The following is a 26,169-nucleotide window of genomic DNA, read 5'->3' as shown; positions in this document are numbered from 1 at the left end:
GCCCTTCATAATTTTATGAACTTCTATTAGGTCGCCCCTCAACCTCCGTCTTTCCAGGGGGAGCAACCCTAGTCTACTCAATCTCACCTCATAGCTAATACCCTCCATACCAGGCAACATCCTGGTAAACTTTTTCTGCACTCTCTCCAAAGCCTCCACGTCCTTCTGGTAGTCCTACAATTCCCTACCAAGCACCTTACAATTTAGCACTTCAAGGAGAAGGTTCATCTATAATCTACACAGGGCAGCTTGATATATTAACTTAATTAATTAAAATAAAGGAACACCAGCCTCCACTAAACATAATGGGCTGTAATTTCCCAGTCCCAGGATGTCATATCTATAGGGTACACAAAAGACACATTCAGCAATTTGCCCTTTTGAAATCATTCTGACCGTGTTACTTCACTCGAAAAAGTAAGAAGAATTAAAACCACTTCTAGTTTCTGACCCATCCCAGCTCTTTACGGGACATGGCCCGTACTCTTCCCCCCCCCACCATGCCCCCTCCTATCCTCCAACCCTGACTACACTTCCTCCCCTGTCCCACCACAAGTCCAACTACTTATCTTATACACTTCACTTCACAAAGACCTTTAAACCTGGCTCGACCTTTAAACTTAACTGGATTACAACAGCTAGTGCCATAAAAAAGGAGCTGTGGCTTGCTTGATTTGACTGTATTCCCCTCCAAGCTGGACCAAATATCGCCTGGCCAGAGCTGGAAGGTTGGGCGTGATAGGAGCAGCTGGCTTTTCAGGTAGGAACCTTTAAGTAGAGTGACAATCCGACTCGATTCCCACTCCATTGGAAGTTATGGTCTATTATCTTACTGTCGATCTCTTGTGTATTTGTGGAGTAAACAGGATTTGTAAACCATGTTTTGGTGAATCAAAGTGGTAAAATATTTTGGTTATACTTTTTTATAATTTCGTTTCTCATAGAAACCCTATGGTGCAGAAGGAGGCCATTCAGCCCATCGAGTCTGCACTGACTCTGACAGAGTATCTCACCCAGGCCCTTTCCCCCACTCTATCCCCATAACCCATTTACCATGCTACTGCATCTAACCTACACACCTTTGGACTGTGGGAGGAAACTGGAGCATCCGGAGGAAACCCACACAGACCACAAGGAGGGCGTGCAAACTCCACACAGTCACCCAAGGCCGGAGTTGCTGTGGGGCTGCAGTGCTTGCCACTGTGCTGCCCACGTACCTCAACCTGTATGGGAATTGAACCTGCGCTGTTGACCTCGCTGTGCTTCATGAACCAGTTCTTCAGCCAACTGAGCTAACCGACCCCGAACAGATGGGGGCTCACAGCTTCCCCGCGAAGCAAGGTGAATAGCGGAGAGGAATGGGCTGGATTCAGGTCATTCCTCCTTGTTGGTACCAGTACTTTTGGCAGAGGCCATGCAGAAGTTTATCACAAAAAAGAACAGAAGATGCCGGAAAGCTCAGCAGGTCTGTCAGCATCTGTAAGGAGAGGAAGTGGATTGGCCATGCTAAATTGCCTCTTAAATGTGTAGGTTAGGGGAATTAGTGGGGTAAATACTTGGTGTTACAGGGAACAAGTCTGGGTGGGATTTCCCCTCTGTCAGGGGGATTACGTGGGGTTACAAGGATAGGGCCTGGGTGGGATTGTTGTCAGTGCACACACGATGGGCCAAATGGCCTCCTGCACTGTAGAGATTCTATGAGTCCTTTGTCTCGTCGTTGGAACTGAAAGAAAGGGAGAATGTGTTAGAAATTAAAGTGTAGTTGTGAGAGATTGCAACAAAATATAGCAACTTTAAGAACAGAAGACAGATGACTTGGTGTGGGAATGGGAGGGGGGGTGGGTTTGCTTTGAGATAATACATGTATGGGACATATTTTAAAAAGGAGTTCGCTGTCTGCCCTCAAACTCTGTTACATTGCAGCGGCAGATTTAAGAAGAATAAAGGGAAGACCATATCCCCTTTAGTTATGTATCTTGACGCTTAGTTATCAGGACAAGGGCATTGGATTGGCAAATAGGATTTTAGTTTTATTGCAAGGACACTATAATATAAAACTACTCAAGCTGCACCAGGATTTAACACAATTGCACTTTAAGTATTCAATTGAGTATTGGTCACACATGACTGGGATGTGAAAACACTGGACAAGGTAATGATACCGTCATGGCACCCTCGGCATCAGAGTATGCATTATTGCAGTTACTTTTATTAGAAAAAGGCAAGTTTACAGGTGGAATCATTGGTACTTCGTTTCTAAGATGAAGAAGGAATTCAGTTTTCTCCAGTTCACTGAATTATTTAAGCTGATGGGGTTGGTAAGACAAGGAGGGATGCAACTAAAATCCTTAGACAAAGATTTAGATTAGCTGTTTGGAAGCATTCCAAGGTAGGTTGTCCTTTAGGATAGATCACTGCACCAAGCAATGAGGATATATTTATCGCATTCCTTCAAGGGAACTGGCCAGCTCAGACAGGCCATTTCTAGCTATAGTGAGTGTGTTGTGTGTTAGTTGACAGTGCTAAGGAATTTTCTGACACGGCCTCAGTTTTATTTTCCACCTCTCCTAGCACGTTGGAGGATTAGGATAAATGGTGTTTAACAATTAAAGAATTTCCGGATGGAACAGGCCTGATGGATAGGCTACTGAAGAGGTGGAATTTTGCCAGGAGGAAGGTAAAAGTTGGGAAGACATGTGAGCTCAGATGGAAAGTGAGGCTGGAGAAAGGCTGGGATTGAGGTGTTGCCCATTGTTGGGAGGGAGGTGCTGTGTATTGTTTGGGGGAGGTTGGGAGGGAGGTGCTGTGTATTGTTTGGGGGAGGTTAGGAGGGAGGTGCTGTGTATTGTTTGGGGGAGGTTGGGAGGGAGGTGCTGTGTATTGTTTGGGGGAGGTTGGGAGGGAGGTACTGCGAATATTCAGGGAAGGTTGGGAGGGAGGTGCTGCGTATTGTTTGGGAGAGGTTGGGATGGAGGTGCTGCATATTGCTTGGGGGAGGTTAGGAGGGAGGTACTGCATATTGGTTAGGGAAGGTTGGGAGGCAGGTGCTGCGTATTGCTTGGGGGAGGTTGGGAGGGAGGTGTTGCATATTGTTTGGGGGAGGTTGGGATGGGGGTGCTCCAAATTGTTGGGGAGGTTGGGAGGGAGGTGCTGTGTATTGTTTGGGAGAGGTTGGGATGGAGGTGCTGTGTGTTGTTTGGGGGAGGTTTGGAGGGTGGTACTGCGAATGTTCAGGGAAGGTTGGGAGGGAGGTGCTGCGTATTGTTTGGAAGAGGTTGGGATGGAGGTGCTGCATATTGTTTGGGGGAGGTAGGGAGGAAAGTGCTGTGTTTGGGAGAGGTTGAGTTGGAGATGCTGCGTATTGTTTGGGGAGGTTGGGAGGGATGTACTGCATATTGTTTGGGGAAGTTGGGAGGGATGTACTGCGTATTGTTTGGGGAGGTTGGGATGGAGGTGCTGTGTATTGTTTGGGGGAGGTTAGGAGGGAGGTACTGCATATTGGTTAGGAGGGAGGTACTGCATATTGGTTAGGGAAGGTTGGGAGGGAGGTGCTGCGTATTGCTTGGGGGAGGTTGGGATGGGGGTGCTCCAAATTGTTGGGGAGGTTGGGAGGGAGGTGCTGTGTATTGTTTGGGGTGGTTGGGAGGGAGGTGCTGCGTATTGTTTGGGGAGGTTGGGATGGATGTGATTTGGAAGGGGATTTTCACAGTAACTTCATTGCAGTGTTAATGTAAGCCTACTTGAGACACTAATAAATAAACTTGAAAGGTGGTTGGGAGGGATGCTAAGCATTGTCAGTGGTCGAGCTGTCCTGGAGTGCTTTGGCACTCCAGCTGATTTGAATGGAGCTGGGCTCCTCAGCAGATTTTTCACCTCCAAGGAAGCTCTAGGTAAACTTGAATAAAAACCAGGTTAACATTGGGAAAATAGCTCAAGTCTGCTTGTGCCTGGCCATTGATTCCACTGTTGTAGGGAATTGTGCAGCAGTCAACTGACAATTGGAAATTTAATCTTTCTGCTTCAGTACTGTGGATGTGCACCCGTTGGGACTTCCTCAAGGTCCCAAGACAGAGTGACTTAAGTTGAGTCATTCGCCACTGGCCATGCTGGAAGATTTATGCCATTATTAACTTTGAACAATAAAAGCAGAATACTATGGATGCTGGAAATCTGAAATAAAAACAGAAAATGCTGAATTAACTCAGCTGCTCTGCCAGAAGCGTTTACAGTCCATATGATCCTTCTATAGAACTGGTTCTGTTCTTGTAGAAAGGTCATAAAGACTCGAAAGGTTAACTGTTTCTCTCTTCACAGATGTTGCTAGGCCTGTTGAGTTTAGCCAGCCTTAATTTTGGACGAGCTTGGCAAACGATGGCTGAAATTAGAATTTTCTTCAGGAAGTATTTTAACTCTCATTTGGATATATTATTCATTTCCACACACCGAAGATTGCTGACCTTTTTAACATTAAAATGCTGAGCTGATGGGTTGGCAGAAGTCTAATATGGTTGATTATAATGAAAATGGTTTCATCAGTGATAATTTGACCTGGTATTTTATGATGTATTATTTTGACAGGGAGTTAGGCTAGCTTTTGATTGTCATTATTTTAACACTCTATTGCATTGGTTTAAATTCACGTATTGCAAATGCATGAAGCTTAGATTGCTGTCTCCTTTATTCCTGCTTTTTTATGGTTATCCATATCCTAATGTTCCTGGTAAGAATCCATTCCTTCTCAAAGTTCAAAGTCACAAAGATGTCAGTTGTAACTCTATCCCAACCCATTGCAGTAAGGATCGAGATTTGTTTCTGGTAGTAAAAATTGATTTATTTGTCTCAGTTTTTTTAATATGCAAGGGCTTGGTTTCGAACACTTGGCCAAACACTAGATCTAAAATAGTCCGTTCCCAATTAGTTCCTTGATGTACTGATATTTTTTTTAAAATGCAAATTTTGAAACGATCAATCATTCTAGTCTGCATTCAACTGAGTTCAGCTCATGAAGGTGACAGTAAACACAGTATTGAATGTCTCTATTTATAATAATCACGGAGTATCAGTTGGCAAAGAGTGGCAATTGTTCCAGTTCTGACACTTCCTGAGCCATTTCCAGGATAGTTTAAAAATATTATCGAGAAGCATTTCGTATTGAGGGGAAGCTGGCTGCTTTTTAAATAGAGTAGATTTCTACTTGTCCCATTCTTCAAAGGAAGTTATATTTCATCTTACAAATAAAATCATAAAAGAGATATTTAACTACAGTAAGAATTGGAACAGAAATAAAATGTGTTTTGTCCTCTAAAAACTTTAATAGTTAGAGGGAGCTTACAGCCTGCTAAAGATATTTGGTGTTTGTCATGGTTTCATTTATTTCATTTCATTTGGGTCTGCCAGGGCCCCTCAGCTCCTGACCTCATTAATTGGTCCAAATATGGGCAACAGATCTAAACTCGAGAGGTGCGGTGAGCATGAATGCCCTTTACATCAAGGCAGCATTTGACCAAATGTTTGTCCTAGCAAAACTGGTCAGTAGGAATCAGGTAAAAACTCTCCACTGGTTGGAGTCATACACGGCACAAGGGAAAATGGTGGTGGTTGTTGGAGGTCAATTATCTCAGTTCCAGGGCATCACTGCAAGAGTTCCTCGGGGTGATGTCCTAAGACCAACTAACTTCAGCTGCTTCATCAATGACGTTCCCTCTATAATGAGGTCAGTAGTGCGATGCTCACAGATGACTGTTCAATGTTCAGCACCATTTGCGACTACTCAGATACTGATCATGCCCATGATCATATGCAGCAAGACCTGGACAACATTCAGGCTTGGATTGATAAGTGGTAAGTATCATTCATGTCACGCAAGTGCCATGCGATGACCATCTCCAACAAGAGAGAATCCAACTCTTTTGACATTCTGCAACATTACCATTGGTGAAACCCCTATTATCAACATCCTGGAGTTTGCCATTGATCAGAGCTGAACTTGTGTAGCCACATAAATACTGTGGCTACAAGAACAGGTCAGAGGCTAGGAATCATGCAGTGAATAATTCACCTCCTGACTCCCTAAATCTGTCCACCATCCACAAGGCACAAGACAGGAGTGTGATGGAATACTCTCCACTTGCCTGAATGAATGTAGCTCCAACAACACCCATAGAATCCTACAGTGCAGAAGGAAGCCATTCGGCCCATCGAGTCTGCACCAACCACAATCCCACCCAGGCCCTATCCCCAAAACCCCATGCATTTACCCTAGCTAGTCCCCCTGATACTAAGGGGCAATTTAGCATGGCCAATCCACCTCACCTGCACGTCTTTGGACTGTGGGAGGAAACTGGAACACCCAGAGGAAACCCATGCAGACACGGAGAATGTGCAAATTCCACACAGACAGTGACCCAAGCCAGGAATCGAACCTAGGTCCCTGGCACTGTGAGGCAGCAGTGCTAACCACTGTGCCACCATGCTGTCCAACACTCAAAGAGCACAACACCTTCCAGAGTAAAGCTGTCCACATGATTTGCACTCCATCCACCACCACCTACATTCACTCCCACCACTACCAACACACAGTAGCAGCAGTGTCTACAAGATGCACTGCAGCAACTCACCAAGGCTCTTTGACAGCATCTTCCACATCTGCGACCTCTACCACCTAGAAGGACAAGGGCAACAGATATAGGGGAACACCACCATCTGCAAGTTATTCTCCCTCAAGCCACACATCATCCAATGTGGAACTATTGTATATCACCATTCCTTCACTGTTGCTGATTCAAAATCCTGGAACTCATTTTCTAACAGCACTGCGGGCATAGCTACACCACATGGACTGCATCAGTTCATGAAGGTGGCTCGCCACTGTTTTCTCAAGGACAATAAATGATGGGCAATAAATATTGGCCTAGCCAGTGGTGTTTGCATCCCATGAAAAGAAGATTTAAAAAGAAATCGCTAATGACATTGGAACACTTGATTGTGCCACCTCTGTATAGCACATTTGATTTAAAAAAACCTAGATTTTCCAAGATAGCAAAACCAGCAAACACTTTTTCATGAAAATGGTGACCTGGCCTTGCAGTCCAGGTGAATGCTGAGAAGTTCACTGTTATTGAGATTTGTGACGGCACCGTAACTTCAGAGGAGCGCACTTGGAAACTGAAATTTGCATTTCACCTGCGAGGACTTGGTTGCAGCCTACACTGATAGTCCTCCTGAGACCTGTCAGTGTGAAGACCTGGGCTGCTTACTCTTCCTACCCCAGTATTTATGTTGATTTATTTACCCCACTCCTAGTCGGTGTGAAGCTTGCTCAGGAGTGCAAGCCTTTAAGTCAACAGTGTAAAAATGCTCCCGGACCACCACCTCCCCTTCGCCCCAGCTCCTCCGTCCCACTGATGTTGGGGGTTGGGAGCTACAACTAATTCAAATAAAAGATTGAAAATAGAAAACCTTGAGGGAAAATGTCTTCAGTTTGTTATTTGTTTCATTCTGTCATGGGATGTGGGCATCCCTGGCCAGACCAGCATTTATTGCCCATCCCTAATTGCCCATCAATTGAGTGGCTTGCTAGGTCATTTCAGATCACAGCGTTTAGTCTGTACGTTTCTCTGTGAAATAAAGCAGTTTATGAACCAAAACAAACTTTACATTGTCTAATGGTAACATGGTCAACCATTGGAGAGTTGAACAAGTATGCATGCAGAAGACATGGTGATGGAATCCTGGTGAGGAGATTTCATTATTGCATTTCTGGGCACTTTGTCTGTCTATGTATATGTGGCAAAATGTAAGTCATCCCACTTAAAATAAGATGCTCCGGCTACTTATGGGAGCAACTAATTCCACTAAACCTGAGAAGGTCTCTATGGCAGATCAGAATTCATAATGCTGATGTTAGCTTAGGTGATTTGTGAATAAAAACCCTGGCACAATCTTGATCAGGGATGAAGTAGGGTAGAGAAACAAAGTGATACTGGGGTATAGATACAAAAATCACTCAAAGCAGAGACAGATTAATAAAAAAAAAACAAGCTATGTACTGGCATTCATTTCTTGAGTGATATAATTGAGAATCAGGGAAGTTGTATTAAAATTTTATAAAGCCTTGGTTCGATCAGACTTAGTACTGTGCACAGTTCTGGTTATATTAAATGTTAGTCATAGCTCACTTGGTAACACTTTTGCCTCTCAATCAGATGGTTGTAGATTCAAGTCCTACGCCAGGGTTTGAGTACAAAAATCAAGGTGCAGTAATAGAGAGTGCTGAGGTTCCATTTTTCAGATGAGACATTATACCGAGGCTCTGTCTTTACCTCCTCAGTTGGATGTAAAAAATCTCATGTTAATATTTCAAAGGAAAATGCAGGGTGGATTATGCTCAGGAACCTGGCAAATTTTTATCCCTCAGCCAACAACAGATTAAAGTGCACATATGCAGTTAAAGGGAAGATATTCTACTCCTCCATAGTGAAATGTCACAGCCGTTGCCAACTGACTTGGCATTGAAATGGTGTAAATTTGGGATAATTACCAACTACTTCCACACTAAAAATGGCTTTAAAAAGTTTGGGCTTGTGCATTGAAAAGTTAGTGAGCTTTTAAAGGCGTAATATCTGCTATCTATTATTGAACAACCTCTCTGCCCCTGAAAGTTTATTTTGCATATAAAGAACAAATAAAAGTACAGCACAGGCCTTTCAGCCCTCCAAGCCTGTGCTGATCATGATGCCCTAACTAAACGAAAAAAAAAACTGTACCCTTACTTGGTCCATATCCCTCTATTCCCTTCCAATTCATGTACCAATCCAGATGCCTCTTAATTGTTGCTAATGTGCCTACTTCCATCACCTCCTCTGGCAGAGCATTCCAGGCACCCACCACTCTGCGTGAAAAACTTCCCCCGCACATCTCCCTTAATCTTTTCCCCCTCTCATCTTGAACCTGTGCCCCCTTGTAATTGACTCTTCTACCCGAGGAAAAAGCCTCTGACTACCCACCCTGTCTATGCTGCTCATAATTTTGTAGACCTTTATCAGGTCTCCCATCAGCCTTCTCCTTTCCAGTGAAAAACAACCCTAGTTTATTCAACCCTAGCCTCTCCTCAGAGCCAACATCCTTGAGACCAGGTAACATCCTGGTAAACCTTTTTTGCACTCTCTCCAAAGCTTCCATGTCCTTCTGGTAGTGCAGTGACCAGAACTACATGCAATACCCCAAATGTGGCTTGACCAAGGTTTTGCATAGCTGCAACATGAGTTCCTAACTCTTGTACTCAATGCCCAGCTGATGAAGGCAAGTATGCCATACGCCTTCTTAATCACCTTGACCACCCGTGTTGCCACTTTAAGGGAACTATGGACCTGCACGCTCAGATCCCTCTGTATGTTAATGTTCCTAAGGGTTCTGCCATTTACAGTATAATTCACACCTAAATATATGGAGTCTCATTCTCTCAGAAGAAAATTAACATTTGAGATTTTAAAAGAACACATACTTTTTAAAGTTTGTTTTCTGTCTCCTTTTTCTGTCTCTTATTCCTTCTATTTTTCTCCATCTTTGTTTTGCTTTTTGTCAATTAATAATGTAATTTATATATCTTGTTTTTTACTTCCTGGCTTAGACTCACGGAGAATTCTTCAATCTGATTGAAGAGCCTCACTGTCGCATTCCCTGTAGAGAGAGATGCATGGAAACAGATGCTGGATGACTGAAGTCTCTTTTGACAAGCTCATGAAACATCTGTTGGCAACTATGTACAAAGTAGAGAGCCAAAGCTGTTCCTTTGTCGCTGAGGGGAAAATGTTTGCTGTAATTATACTGCCTATTTGCCACACACATTACAAAAGCTTTGTAACCGTCAGTTTGGGTCCAGTGAATTAATAAGGGATAGGCTCAAAGATGCTGTGGTCTGACCATGATCTGTTGCCCTTGCTTTGAGGACAGAAACCTTGTTTAAAATACTTAACTAGTAGTGGGGCAGATCTCTATTAAATACTTGTGTTAAATGGTGTAAACAAGCCAAAAGCTGTATTTTGAATGTAACGCACAAAATAAAGGTACGAAAGCTCAGAGGCATACGAAAGGTCCTCATGAAATGTTCCCTTTCATGTGCACATAGAAAACAGATCAGCTTTCGTCACCCCGCATATACCTATTTGATCATTACGCAGAATGGGGTTAACTCCTGGCAGAGAAATCGCTCACCACATGCAGTGACCTTGCAGAGCTTAAGATCAGATTTATTTAAGGTCAATGGCCCCCCATGACCCTTTCCACCAAAAGTCATGACACTTGCACCCTATTCAGCACGAGAAAGTGCTAGAATTTATGTTATTTATTTTGGGTCTGGAAGCAAGAGGCAACTTTGAGTGGGTTGAGTTGTACTTTGATTTCAAAAACTAAGTTGCAATAATGTTCAAGTACTCTAGGTTTTTATATTGAAAGTTTATGCAAAACTTATAATGAGGATTTTTCTTTTGAACAGTACGTCTAACAAGTATTCAGTGTGTGGAACAGCTTGGACTTCTTGCACAAAGCTTGATTGCCTCGAGTCATTTTCAGTAGAATTCCACCTCATTTAAAAAGATGCTGAGTTTAATACTTTGTAAAAACACAATCTTTGGTTTGGGTTTTAAAACATAGTCCAATGCACAAAAGAGGACCTTTTGCTTTCCCATTCTGTGTTTTGTTGCTTTGCAACGTGGCAGTACCGTTATTAGCCTGGGGTTTTGCGTATATGTATCCTTTGTTATGGTTCAGGTCAGAAACTCCAAAGTGTTTTATGAAGCCCGTCTGGATTATAAGCTTTGCATCTTGAATTTGGTTAGGATAAGCATGATAGGTTCCACTTCGGGTATGATTCAAACGACCCACTAGGGAGCTTTTATCAAATAAAGTTTATTTAAGCATATAATTAACATGTATAGTAAGAATATCAGTAGTAACTTCTATCAATTACAAACAACCCTTAACAAATATAGGAGCTGTCCTAATTAGACAAAATGTTTTAAACAGGTTCACACAGCATAGACTAATAATCACGTGATACTGGAATTGAGTCCTTTGGATGAAGTCTGCAGTTCTCTGGGTAGACTCAGAACAGCTTCCCAAAACACCAGGGACTCTAGACAAGCCATCAACAGCAGATTCCCTCCTTCAGAAAGGGTAGACCTTGCTTTCAGATGACCAGCAGAATTTCCAAAACCAAGGGAGAGAGAGACTTCTTTTTCAGCTTGCTGTCCGTTCTAAAACTAAAACGTAAATCTGCAGCTCAGAACTGAAAATGAAAGAACTCCTGTCACCTGACCTGCCAACTAGTTTTTCTCTGAACAATGCAGAGCCATTAAAGATCCCACAGCAAAAATAAACAAACCCCGTTTTAAGCAGCAATAAAAGGGCATCTCCAGACAAGCTGGTGCCATAATGTAAAAACATCTGAAGCCAAAGAGGCTTGCTTACAACTGCAGGAAACATGATGTAGAAAGAAATCTCTCTCAACGGTACACTAGCATCGCACCTTAATGTGACATTGGGAATGTTTATTCTGAGGTGAAAGTACAGAAACTGTTATTCCTGGAGGATGAGGAGCTAAACATTACTGAAAATGTACAAACGCAGATTGTTCACAATCAGCAGTTTTATAATATGAAAACACTGCGGGATTTTATGGCCTCACTCATCCCGAAACCACAAAATCCTGCCTGAGGTCAACGGACTTTCCCATGCTCCGTCCCTCGCCCACTCCAATTCCCATGGTGGGCAGGCCGATAAAATTCCAGCCACTGTCTTATAATTTCAGACCCTTTGGCACCGATTTTGTGGTCAACCGCCTGATGACAGTCACAATCACGTTCCTCATGATATGAAACCTGCATCTTTGCATTATCTGCTTTAGCAGACTCCCTGGACTCTGGATCATCAATATTACCGCGCTGCTCAATTTTGCTTAATTTCATGCTTCGGTTCAATATTTCAGTTTATCTGAAGTGAGCTCCACTCGCATCCCGAGAATCAGATTCAAAACAAAAAGCATCTTTCACTCGGCGATTGTAGTTTTCTCACAGTGGTGCTTATTTTACACAGGAAGCACACAAGTCTAAATGAAATGGCATTTTTTTTTTGTACGAACTTCCAATCGGATCTACAGAATAGCAGAAAGAGTCTTGCTGTATCGACTTCATTTTTTAAAAAGTATGAAGACATTTCTTTGTGTAGGAAAGGGAATATATTTTAAAAGTATAATGCATGAGCAAAGCTGCACAATGGCACTTTGTAAATTCAGGGCAGTTCACCGGCTGCTTCCATGCATACCAATTAGAAGTTTAAACACACACTGACCTTACACAATGATAAAATTCATATGTGTATGTAATTTAATATATATATATACACAAACATGAATATATGTATCTACTATTTCTCACTTCAACTGAATATCTTGGGAATGTAAAGGAGGATCTTCTCAACATTGTTATAAAGCACAGGAACTGGAAGCAGTCGATAGTAATTTTCAGAAGAGGATTTGATTTTAAAAAAATACTTATTTATTCATTCATGTGATGCAGGCATTGCTGATGAAGCCAGTATTTATAAGCATTTGTAATTCATTAATTTAAATCTGAAGTCATTCTTCTGTCCCGGGGCCAAGTTCAAAGTGAATACCCTGTTACCAGTAAGTGTGATCAGTAAGTTTGCAGACGACACGAAGATTGCTGGAGTTGCGGATAGTGATGAACATTGTCAGAGAATACAGCAGGATGTAGATAGGCTGGAACATTGGGCGGAGAAATGGCAGATGGAATTTAATCCAGATAAATGTGAAGTGATGCGTTTCGGTAGATCTAATGTAAGGGGGAGCTATACAATAAATGGCAGAACCATCAGGAGTATAGACATACAGAGGGACCTGGGTGTACAAGTCCACAGATCCTTAAAGGTGGCAGCACGGGTGAAGAGGGTGGTGAAGAAGGCATATGGCATACTTGCCTTTATTGGACGGGGCATAGAATATAAAAGTTGGCATATGACTACCAGAAGGACGTGGAGGCTTTGGAGAGAGTACAGAGAAGGTTTACCAGGATGTTGCCTGGTATGGAGGGTCTTGGCTATGAGGAGAGATTGGGTAAACTGGGGTTGTTCTCCCTGGAAAGACGGAGGATGAGGGGCGACCTAATAGAGGTGTATAAAATTTATGAAGGGCATAGATAGGGCGAACAGTGGGAAGCTTTTTCCCAGGTCGGAGGTGATGAACACAAGGGGTCACGGGTTCAAGGTGAGGGGGGCAAGGTTCAACACACATGTCGGGGGACGTATTTTACACAGGGTGGTGGGGGCCTGGAATGCACTGCCAAGCAAGGTGATTGAGGTGGACACGGTGGGATCGTTTAAGACTTATCTAGATAGCCACATGAACAGACTGGGAATAGAGGGATACAAAAGAATGGTCTAGTGGGCACATGAGTGGCGCAGGCTTGGAGGGCCGAAGGGCCTGTTCCTGTGCTGTATTCTTTGTTCTTTGTTCTACCAGTTCGTCCCACAGAAGTGCCAGGCAATGACCATCTCCAACAAGAGAGAATCCAACCATCTCCCCTTGACATTCAATGACATTATCATTGCCAAATCCCCCATTATCAACATCCTGGTGCTACCATCGACCAGAAGCTGAGCTGGACCAGCCATATAAATGTTGTGGCTACAAAAACAGATCAGAGGCTTGGAATTCTGTGGAGAGTAATTCATCTCCTGACTCCCCAAAGCCTTTAAAGTTTTTAAAGTTTATTTATTAGTCATAAGTAGGCTTACATTAACACTGCAATGAAGTTACTGTGAGAATCCCATAGTCGCCACACTCTGGCGTCTGTTCAGGTATAGTGAGGGAGAATTTAGCATAGCCAATGCACCGAACTTTAAAAGTTTTCCTTCCACCGCTAACACACAGTGGCAGCTATGTGTACCATCTACACATTGTGCTGGAGCAACTCACCAAGGTTTCTTATAAACAGCACCATCCAAACACACAACCAGTGTCATCTAGAAGGACAAGGATAGCAGACACTTGGGAACATCACTACTTGCAAATTCCCCTCCAAGCCACTGACCATACTGACCGTTGCTGGGTCAAAATTGTGGAATTCCCTCCCTATCAGCACTGTAGGTGTATCCACATCTCAAGGACTGCAGCTGTTCAAGAAGGCAGCGCATTTTCTCAAGAGCAATTAGGGGTGGGCAATAAATGTTGGCCTAACCAGCAACGTCCACACTGCAGAAAGGAATATTTTAAAAAAATCTTTCTTTCCTTCTTGATAAAGCAGGTAAAATTGTCAATTAAATGCAGATCCCTGCTTCACCTTACTTACAATAGTAGAATTTACCCCATACCTGCCTCAGGGGAAAACTGAAGCCTAGAATGTTGATTTCTTGCTTGGTTAAATTGTATAAGACCTTCAATGGTATGGAGTTTCATGACCAGAATTTTGGGGACTGGATGAGATTGTTGAGGCTTTAAGTGGATAGTTTCACTATTTGAAAGAGCTTGCGTAGAGATATCTTGTGGTTACTTCATCTTCATCTCTTAGTCCTTTGAAAAATTTACAAAGATGAGATGGCAACCAAATGAAAATACTTAACAGGTTACACCACAAAACTATTTCCTTGATATTCTTGGATTTAACTGGAAGAATCTTGGAAGGTCAGGCAAAAATTTAACTTTTAGCACGTCATTCATCCAGTATGATCAGTTGTGTGGGCATTTGTGTGATGAATTAATGTATCATTTCTTTTATTTGTTCACTGGGTATGAGTGGTGCTGGCAAGGCAACGTTTACTGACAGTGTCTAACAGCCCTGTGATAGTGATCTGCTCTTCTGGAACCGCTGCAGTCCGTGTGTCGATGGTGCACCACATGGTGATACATGGCAGTTCCAGGATATTGATCTGATTAATATTGAAAGGTCTATGTCTCAGTTTGGGTGCCACGTTATTTGGAGGGAAACTGATCTTGACCATTTCAATTTTCAGCTTTTAGTCCTGTTTTTAACCGGGGTCAAAGAAGGCATAGATTTATGGTGAGAGGGGAGAAATACAAAAGGGTCCAGAGGGGCAATTTTTTCGCAGAGGGTGGTGAGTGTCTGGAACTGCCAGAGGTAGTAGTAGAGGTCGGTACAATTTTGTCTTTTTAAGAAGCATTTGATCAGTTACGTGGGTAAGATTGGTATAGAGGGATATGGACTAAAGTGGGCAATTGGGACTAGCTTAATGGTAAAAACTAGGCGGCACGGACAAGTTGGGCCGAAGGGCCTGTTTCCATGCTGTAAACTCCTAAGACTCCAAGTGAACATTTTTTTTGCAATCTGTTCCTTCCTCAAAGATGCAAAAGAGAGTTGCGGGGTGAAGGAGAGAGAGGCCCTCGAGCCAGCTAAATAAAAGGTATAAAAATTAATGTCAAAAAGCAGATGGGAATAGATTTAGCACGAAGGAAATTTAATTGGAATGCAAAGTAAAATTAAAGTTAAAATAATGAGAATAGTTCAACAGTGAGGGACGCAAAGTCAGCGAGCAGGTAAGTTGTATTAACGTATTTTAAAACCATGATTTACATCCAATAACTTGGCAATTATGCTCTGATTTGAGTAGCTATACTGCTGTAATAGTATTATTTCAGGTCATAGTGCGTGAATTAATATGTTGCAACCTCCTGAGGGAGAATTAAATCTTACTGGAGCTTCAGACATGCATTAAAATTTAATGACTTACAGAACTGAACACTAGCTCTGTCCTTTGTATCTTTAAATGTTTAAACTAGGAGGTAATGGAGGTGTTGGAGGGAATAAAAATGAAGAGGAGGCACTGAAGATGTTGGTAGCACTCATAATAGAAAAAGTATCTGGTTGAGACGGGATGATGATGGAGATTGCTGAAGGAAGCTAGGACGAAGAGCTTGGCCACAATCTTCTAATCCTTCTCAAAAAGGAGGCTCTGGCAGTGCCAGAGGTTGCAAATGCTACCCCTGCTTAAAAAAAAGAGGAATAAACCTGGTGACTATAAAGACTAGTCAGCCTAATGTCAGTGTAAGGGAGAGACACCAATCTTACACAATTAATTGTCACTTGGGAAAATATGTGTGACTAAGTAAAAAGCACCATGGATGTTTTGGAAGCAAATCATTTTTGGCCAGCTTGAATGTGTTCTTTGAAGTCCAGTAACTGAGAGGGTTGATGAGGAACAATGTGGGACAGTATGTTTTGCCCCAGTATAATGGAGGAAACAGGTGGGCTAGTAATTTTGCATTGCATGCCAGTGTGGCAGTTTGCCAGTATTATCCTGACCCCAAGCCATTTTCCTGGAAGTCAGACTGGATGCAAAAAAGCGACCCATATGCAAGTGACAATTTTCTGGCCTCACCATGCCTGATACACATCACGCGGATCCTGGAAAATAGCACACGGGCCTAAATTCGGGTTCACGCCCGGTGCCAGGTGGTTTGCAATTGTTCTGGTCCCTTTCTGCTGGCGCAAACCAGATTGTGTACAGAAAGTAGCATTGAACATATGCATAGCCCGTTCACACCAAATTCTCCCAGCTCCCGGGATCTTCTGACCCTTGGGCACAGCGTGAGCCAGGGGCAAATCACTACTGGTCCCCATGTGTGGAGACCAGGTGGGGGGGGGCTCGGAGATAATTGAAGCAACTGGGAGGCCGGGAACATGACTGGGCAGTGCCCATCTGGCAGTGCCCACCTGGTACCCTGGTAGTGCCAATCTGGCACACTGGCAGTGCCAGTTAGGCACTGTCCGTATACCAGAGGCAATGTCGAGGGGGGATGGGGCCTGAGCAGGGCCTATGATGGGGGCTATTCCTGGGGGTTTGTGAAGGGGTGGAATGCTGGGCCTCATGAGGGATGGCTGTAGGGGGAGGGTTACCCTTTATTTGCGGGTGGGGAGGAGGATGCTGCTCTTTGGTGAGGAGTTGGTGATGATCCTCTGGTCAGTGTGGGATCACCATTTATGTTTCTGTGGGAGAGGGGGGGCCTTTATCTGAGAAGAGATCGGGTTGCCATTTAAAAATGGGGGCCTGGTCTTGGAATAGTGGAGCTGGCCGGCGGGTTGTCTGCTATGAATAAATTAACATCGACATTGCTGACTCCAGCAGGCAACACTTTGTCCCAATTGGGGCGAATCGCAGTCATTGTCTTTGCAATTAATTTACAAATTCTGCGTGATATTTTACATGGAAAATAATTTTTTGTCATTGTTGATTAAAAAATCTGCCTCCATAACCTTGTGTGTGCACCCCTGATTGAAAGACTTTATAAGATTACAGATGATGCTTGATTTGGACTAATTACTTTTGTGTTGATGAATATTTTGAGCGGGTTTAAAGTGATAATTGGGTTGGATCTGTAATTGAATGGTGTGCAAACAATGGTGAGCAGTTAGGAAGGCAAATGGTATGTTGGCCTTCATTGCAAGAGGACTTGAGTATAAGAGAAAGGTTACTGCAGCTGTACAGGGCCTTGGTGAGACCACTCCTGGAATACTGTGTGCAGTTTTGGTCTTCTTATCTAAGAAAAGATATACTTGCCATAGAGGAAGTGCAGCGAAGGCTGACCAGACTGATTTCCGGGATGGCAGGATAGCTGGATGAGGAAAGTTTGGGCCAACTGGGCCTGTACTCAGTGGAATTTGGAAGAATTAGAGGGGATCTCATTGAAATACATAAAATTCTGACAGGGCTGGAGATTGAATGCAGGGATGTTGTTTCGTCCGGCTGTGCATGTGAGGGGGTGGGCGGGGGGGGGGGGGGGGGGGGTGCGCGACTTCTAGAACTAAGGGTCACAGTCTCAGGAGACAGGGTAGGCCATTTAAAACTGAAATGAGGAAGAACTACTTCACTCAGAGGGTGGTGAAGCTGTGGTATTCTCTATCATAGAAGGTTGTGAAAGCCAAGTCACTGAATATATTTCAGAAAGAAATAGATTTCTAGACTATAAAGGTGTCAAGGGGTATGGGGAGAGCAGGGGAGTGTGGCGTTGAGATAGAGAATCAGCCATGATCATATTGAATGGTGGAGCAGGCTTTAAGGGCTGAATAGTCTTATTCCTGCTCCTGTTTTCTATGTTTCTAAACCTGATTGGGAAAACAGTGAACTCTGCACGAATCCACACAAATCTTGTCCACATTTTCTGATGCCCCTGGGTATGATGAAGGAGAGCACTGATGTCTCCCTGTTAGGAGACAGAGAGCTACCCTGTATATAGGATAGGAAGCTACTGTTTAATGGATCTGTGCATGTGATGGTAGTCTGTTACAGTTTCAGCATACAATAAGCGGGTATACAATTCGAGCACTGCTCGGTCCATTAACCCTTGATTATTGCTTTGGGACTATAGATAAACTACATATGTAATTTGCAATGTTCAGTGATGCCAACCATATGCTTTGATTGCAAATCCACATCTTGTTTACGTTTTCTGGGGGGAAATCAGCGCCTGCTGGGGGAAGGGATTCTAAAAAAATCCAAATGAGAAAACTCAACTGAATTTTAAGTTAAGCTTTTCTTGCAACCTAAAACAAACTGACTTCATTTTAGTGAGGATTTTTAATACGAATACGTAAAATGCAATTGCTAATACTTTGTTTAAAAACCTAATATAATTTGAATTCCTGAATTTGAATTCACTTTTCCAAGGGGGTCTTCCTTTTAAAAAAAAAGCTCATCCATTGGGGGAAAAAGGCTACAACTTGCCAAAAAATCATGAAGCAATTTATGATTTAGGTATGCACAATGCACAAAGAAAATATTCCCCAAAGTGTATGATTTGGGAGGCTCAGTTGTGAATAGCAGTCGATAGTTTCTACGCAGCCCAGGCAATCTGTTCCTATAAAGTGATTCATGTTCTCCTTGAAACAAATGTTCTTTTTGTTTATTCAGGTTAACTATGCTTACTTTCATTATAGTGGAGTTGCATTTGTGGTGCAGTTGTATTTAAAGCAAGTTGTCCCATTTGACTGGGAACCAAAGTGATTTTCCATACTTCCCCATCATAAAAGTGTCGACACTGCAAGAAACATAGCAACTGCAAAAGAAGAATGCAATTTGTCTCTCGATAGGGCTAACCACTCGTAACATTGGCCGCAGTTCACACAAAACTTTGCTGTGTAGAAGTTATTTCAATCGGCATTATTCAGATGTATTTATATATCACTTAGCTATGCGACATGCCTTATGTTCAGAATGTACCAAACTAATTTTTTTTCTATCGCCTCATTCGTTTTTCAACTTGCTGCACTAAATCATGCACTTTGTTTATGAACTGGTTTCAAAGAGGGACTTTGTTCTTAAAACTGCAAGGCTGAATTGTTGGTCTGTGAGGTACTGCGATAGGAAACTAGGAAAGAGTTGGGTGTGCTGAAAAGGCAGACACCTGTTGCACTGCTAACAGAGGGCAGCCCAGGGATTAGTCAACCAGTAGCTTCTTTCAGTAATACTGCAGCCTACTATTCCACTGAGGGCCATTAGTGTTAAATAAAGGATACTTGTTGCCGCCGATAGCCAGTTTATTTTATACGTCTGCCTGGATAGCTTGCAGAAGGACTATGTTTATAAAGTGCTTGAGAAAAGTAAGCTATGTTTCTGAGTGTAGGTTTCTGTAAAACATTTGTTCCAGCCTAGAGAAATGGAGGAGAGTTCAAACCATGAGCCTGAGGAGTGTCTAAAAGAGCCAGACAGCAGACATGTTTTGGGTAAGTAACCAATTCCCTGTATGGATAGACGACTGTACTGGACTAATAGCTATTCTTCTTCAAAGCACCAGAGTTCAGAATACCACATAAATCCGAAATAGTCTTGAAACATACGAGTAGTTTGCTGAATTCAGACTCTCGCTGTACGCCGGTGTTTGTTTGTTTTGGAGGAAGCTGTCTTAAAATAGCCTGAATGGTGTATGGCATGTTCATGGTGATGTCAGAGTGTAAATCGAGTAACTTGCTCAGTAAATGAGATGGCGATCAGAGGCTGTGCTGCCTAAACTAGAGGAATGTGAATGAATCGAAGTCAACATTAACTGTTTCATAGCATCCTGTGCATTGTATACTGTTGAGAGTGAAAAGTGTACAATAGTCAATATATTTTTTAAGTTGATAAGGTTAGGGTGGGTATTTTTCAATATGTGGGCTCTGACTGCTTTATCTGGATGAATGCTGAGGAGTTTGCTTGTATGTTTTGTATCGTGGAGGAGTTGAGATGCTCAATATTGATCTAGTTTTGAATTCCTAGGATACCAATGAATCTGATTAAACCTTTAATTTCATATTCCACTCTGAGGTCAATCGATTCAGCAGACATTTTGCTTTCTTTTTGATGTGCTGGCTGCAGTTTCAGACCTTGGATGAGCTTTCGGTACAATAGCATTCATTTTGTTTTCTAATTCATTCACGGGATAAGGGTGATGCTGGCAAGGCCAACATTTATTGCCCGTCCCTAATTGCCTCAGGGAAAGTGGTGGTGAGTTGCTTTTCTGAACCACTGTAGTGCTGTTAGGGAATGAGTTCCAGGATTTTGACCCAACAGTACTGGAGCGATGATACATTTACAAGTTAAGCTGGTGTATGACTTGGAGTGCCTGCTGCCCTCCTCTTGCCAGTTGGTAGAAGTACTGGGTTAGAAAGTTGTTGTAAATGGAGACTTGGCACATTGCTGCAGTGCAGATGATGCACATTGCTGCCACTGTGCACTGTGGTGGACAGAGTGAACTATTAAGATGTTGGATAGGACACCAATCCAGTGGGCTGCTTTGGCCTGGATGGTGCTGACTTCTTGAGTGTTGTTGGACCTGCAAGAAAAAGGCTTCAATGGTCATGCTGTGAGTTACTTGCAGCAGAATTCCCAGGCTCTAACCTGTTCTTGTACCACTGTATTTTGTGGCTCGTCCAGTTAAGTTTCTTGGCAATGGTGTCCCCAGGATGTTGATGGTGGATGATTTGATTATGGTAATATTGTGAATATCAAGTGGAGGTTGTTCGGTTCTCTCTTGCTGGAGATGGGCATTACCTGACAAACATGTGGCATAAATGTTATTTGTCACTTGTCAGCCCAAGACCGAATGTTGTCCAGATCTTATTGTACGCAGACACAGATTGCTTCATCTAAAGATTTGGAAATGGAACCAAACACTGCAATTGTCAAAGCACATTCCCACTTCTGACCTAATGATGGAGGGAAGTTCATTGATGAAGCAAATGAAGATGGTGGGGCCCAGGATGCTACCAGTGCACTTCTGCAATGAGGTCCTAGGACTGAGATGATTGGCCCCCAACAACAACAACAACCACTTTCTTTTGTGCTAGTTATGACTCCAAGCAATGGTGATATTTCCCCCTGATTTCCATTGGCTTCAGTTTTCCTAATGCCACTCTTGGGCCAGTGCTCTTTGACATCACCTTATCTCTTAAGTTCCGCTCTTTCCTCCATGTTTGGACTAAGGTTGTAATGAAGTCAGGAGCGGAATGGCGAAACCTTAACTGAGCTTCCTCCTCAAGTTAGTTGCTTAATTATCATCCACCATTCATGAGTCAACTGGAGATGGCAGGACTGCGGAGCTTAGATCTGATCCGTTGGTTGTGGGATTGATTAGCTGGCTATCGTGCGCTGCTTCCACTGTTTGGCATGCAAGTAGTCATGTGTTATAGCGTCATCAGGTTCACATGTCATGGCATTACTCCTTGTATGCTCTTCATTAAACCAAGGTTGATTCCCCAGCTTGATGGTAATGGTAGATTTGGAGGATATGCTGGGCCATGAGGTCACAGATTGTGGTTGAGTGCAATTCTGCTGCTGCTGATGGCCCGCAGCGCTTCATAGATCCCCAGTTTTGAGTTGCTAAAGCTGTTCAAAATCTATCCCATTTATCATGGTGGTAATGCCACACAACACAATGGAGCGTATCCTCAATGTGGAGACAGGACTTCATCTCCACAAGGAGAGAGCTTATGGATTGCTCAGCCAGTGACGTTACCAATGCATCACCTCCTCCCCTAATTGCACATAATGATGGTTGTTTCAGGATTCAAATGTATTGCATTCCTGAATTCCACTCTTCCAAAATTCCCTGGATTCCGGAAAGGATCCAGTGGATTGGAAAACTGCAAATGTAACCCTCTATTGAAGAAATGAGAGACAGGAAGCAGGAAACTATAGACCAATTAGCTGTACATGTATCATAGGGAAAATGTCTGAATTTGTTCTTATGGAAGTAATAGAATTTTCATTTTATTCATTCAGGGGATGTGGGTATTGTTGGCTGGGCCATCATTTGTTGCCCATACCTAATGGCCCCTGAACTGAGCTAGACCATTTCAGAGGGCGTTTTAAAAGTCAACCATGTTGGAGTTGCATGCAGGTCAGACTGGGTAAGGGTGGCAAATTTCCTTCACAAAAGGACGTTAGCGAATCAGATGAGGTTTTATGATAATCGACAATGGTTTCATGGTCATCATCAGACCTTTAATTACAGATTTCTTTTTATATTGAATTCACAGGTCATCATCTGTCAGGGTGGGACTCGAACCTGGGTTCCAAGAACATTGGCCAGGGTCTCTGGATTATTAGTTCAGCGACAATACCACTATGCCACTGCCTCTCCAACAATACAATCAGACGGAGTCAACATGGTTTTGTGAAAGGGTAGTAGTGTTTGACAAAGAGTTCTTTGAGCAGGTAATAAGCAGGATGGATAATGGGGAACCACGAGATATGGTGCATTTCAAATTCCGAAAAGCATTCAATAAGGTGCCACATAAAAGTTTACTGCACAAGGGAAGAGCTCATGGTGTTGGGAGTGATATGGACATGAATAGAGGATTGGTTAGCTAATAGGAAGCAGAGAGTAGTGATAATTTTCAGATTAGCAAACTAGTGGAGTGCCACAGGAGGTGAGCTGGGGGTTCAACTATTTACAATCCATATTAATGACTCGGGTAAAGGAATTGAGTGTATGGTTGCTAAATTTGCTAATGACAGACAGGTAGAAAGGCAAGTTGTGAAGAGGGCATGGGTTGAATGAGTGGCTGGAAGAATAGAAAAGCAGAATATTATTTCAATGGAGAGAGTTTGCAGAAATCACGCCACACACAAATCAGTGGTACAGCAAGTGATTGGGAAGGCAAATGCAAGGGGAATAGAGCATAAAAGTTGCAAACTGTTGCTACAACTGTACAGGGCATTGGTGAGATCACATCTGGAGTACAATGTACAACTTTGGCCTCCTTACTTCAGGAGGGATATACTTGCACTGGAAGTAGTTCAGAGAAAATTCACTCCGTTGATTCCTGGGATGAAAGGGCTGTCTTATGATAGGTTGGATAGGTTAGGTCTAATACTCACTGGACTTTAGTAGAATGAGTGATGAGCATAGGTGTGTGGCGTATAGGATTCTTAAGGTATTTGACAGGATGGATGCTGGGAGGTATTTCTCCTTGTCGGGGAGTCTAGAGCTCGGGGGCACAGTTTAAAACTAAGGGATCTCCCATTTAAGACAGAAATAAGGAGGATTACTTTTTCTCTGAGACTTGTATGACTTTGGAATTCTTTTCCCCAGACAGCTGTGGGGGCTGGGTCCTTGAACCTATTCAAGGCTGAGTAAGACAGATCTTGAATCAAGTCGAGGGGTTAAGACTACGATCAAATCAAACCAAGATCGTGTTGAATATTATTGAATGGCCTGTTCCTCCTTTCTTATGATCTTATGGTTCGGCCCAATGCCCGGTTATACTATATTGATTCATTGCGGCAGGGGTAGGAACAAACATTTACAGAGTGGTATTTTGTGTTTTTATGACCACAAGAAAATCATGAATAGATATGACGGGTTCCCAATGAGGATATTGTCATGGCACTGATTGCATTGCTGACAACCTCCTCCCTAGGCAAAGAAGATAATCTTGCAGAACAGCTTAATTTTATAGCCAGCCACTTCACGTGCCCTTTTTTGTTCAATGGATGTTTTAACTAGTCCCTATTTTCCAGTAATCTGACAGCTGGGCTGCTTTCATTGTGTTTTTTTTAAAGCTTTCTGTGGAGGAACTGACTGAAAGTTCACACTGTGCTTTGCTTTTTCTAGCTTTTTAATGATCATTGCGATACTGCTTGTGTCATGCTGTGCATGATTTTTGCCGAATTGTTTTGCCGAGGGACATTGTTAATGGAACATGAGTCTACCAAAGACAAAAACATTCCTTTAGCTATCAGTGAGTTATAAGATGACCTACAAGCCAAGTTCATTTTAATTGAAACCATACTCCCAAGTTGAAAAGACCAAAACCTGCACTCCATGTGAAACTAAGTTCTGATGTCTCAAAATCACTGATCAATAAATAGTCTTCTAGCCTTATCAGCCACATGAAAAGAAAAGATCCTTGAAGGGTAGAACTGAGAAATAAGAAGGGGGGAATCACTTTGATAGGGTTGTACTATAGGCCCCCAAATAGTCGTCGGGAAATTGAGGAGCAAATATATAAGATTACAGATAGCTCCAAGAAAAATAGGGTGGTAATAGTCGGAGATTTTAACTTTCCCAACATTGACTGGGACAGCCACAGTATTAGAGGGTTGGATGGAGAGAAATTTGTTGAGCATATTCAGGAGGAATTTCTCATTCAGTATGTGGATGGCCCGACTAGAGAGGGGGCAAAACTTGACCACCTCTTGGGAAATAAGGAAGGGCAGGTGACAGAAGTGTTAGTGAGGGATCACTTTGGGACCAGTGACCATAATTCTATTGATTTTAAGATAGCTATGGAGGATGATAGGTCTGGCCCAAAAGTTAAAATTCTAATTTGGGGCAAGGCCAATTCTGATGGTATCAGGCAGGAACTTTAAAGTTAATTGGGGGAGTCTGTGGGAAGGCAAAGGAACGTCTGGTAAGTGGCACGCTTTCAAAAGTGTGTTAACCAGGGTTCAGGGTAAACACATTCCTCTTAGAGTGAAGGGCAAGGCTGGCAGAAGTAAGGAACCTTGGATGACTCGGGATATTGAGGCCCTGGTCAAGAAGAAGAAAGAGGCACATGACATGCATAGGCAGCTGGGATCAAGTGAATCCCTTGAAGAGTTTAGGGAGTGTAGGAGTAGAGTTAAGAGAGAAATCAGGAGGGCAAAAAGGGGACACGAGATTGTTTTGGCAGATAAGGCAAAGGAGAATCCAAAGAGCTTCTACAAATACAAAAAGGGCAAAAGAGTAACAAGGGAGAGAGTTGGGCTTCTTAAGGATCAACAATGTCATCTATGTGCGGGTCCACAAGAGATGGGTGAGATCCTAAATGAATATTTCTCATCAGTATTTACTGTTGAGAAAAGCATGGATGTTAGGGAACTTGGGGAAATAAATAGTGATGTCTTGAGGAGTGTACATATTACAGAGAAGGAGGTGCTGGAAGCCTTAAAGCGCATCAAGGTAGATAAATCCCCAGGACCAGATTAAATGTATCCCAGGACATTGTGGGAGGCGAGGGAGGAAATTGCGGGTCCCCTAGTCAAGATATTTGAATCATCAATTGTCACAGGTGAGGTGCATGAAGATTGGAGAGTGGCAAATGTTGTGCCTTTGTTTAAAAAGGGCTGCAGGGAAAAGCCTGGGAACTACAGGCCAGTGAGACTCACATCTGTGATGAGTAAATTGGAAGGTATTTTGAGAGACAGGATCTACAGGCATTTAGAGACGCAAGTACTGATTAGGGACAGTCAGCATGGCTTTGTGAGTGGAAAATCATGTCTCTCAAAGTTGATTTGAGTTTTCTGAAGGGATAACCAAGATGGTAGATGAGGGCAGTGCAGTTGATGTTGTCTACATGGACTTTAGCAACGCCTTTGACAAAGTACCGCATGGTAGGTTGTTGCATAAGGTTAAATCTCACGGGATCCAGGGTGAGGTATCTAAATGGATACAAAATTGGCTTCTTGACAGAACGTGGAGATGCTGGCGTTGGACTGGGGTAAACACAGTAAGAAGTCTCACAACACCAGGTTAAAGTCCAACAGGTTTATTTGGTAGCAAAAGCCACGAGCTTTCGGAACAGGCTGTCCCTTCGTCAGGTGGGTGGGAGTTCTGATTACAAACAAAGCACAAAGACACAAACTCAATTTACATGAATAATGATTGGAATGTGAGCCTTT

General features: G+C 42.9%; 1 protein-coding gene across 9 annotated transcripts in view; it reads left to right on the top strand.

Annotated features, from left to right (window-relative positions):
• Window positions 1-26,169, top strand: part of kiaa1217 (KIAA1217 ortholog) — a 583,797-nt gene that overhangs the window by 225,890 nt on the left and 331,738 nt on the right. The window contains exon 1 of one of the 9 annotated variants that reach the window (XM_078234182.1): window positions 19,479-19,748. The exons of the other annotated variants lie outside the window; for them this stretch is intronic. Coding sequence (XP_078090308.1) covers window positions 19,682-19,748 — 67 coding nt within the window. The 5' untranslated portion in view covers window positions 19,479-19,681. Of the gene's footprint in view, window positions 1-19,478; window positions 19,749-26,169 lie in introns of those variants that run through there. 9 annotated transcript variants of the gene reach the window in all.

Source organism: Mustelus asterias, chromosome 2 (genome assembly GCF_964213995.1).
Source record: "Mustelus asterias chromosome 2, sMusAst1.hap1.1, whole genome shotgun sequence".
In the NCBI taxonomy this organism is placed as follows: Eukaryota; Metazoa; Chordata; class Chondrichthyes; order Carcharhiniformes; family Triakidae; genus Mustelus; species Mustelus asterias.
The sequence above is the reverse complement of the archived record's forward strand: the minus strand, read 5'-3'. Positions and strand labels throughout refer to the sequence as shown.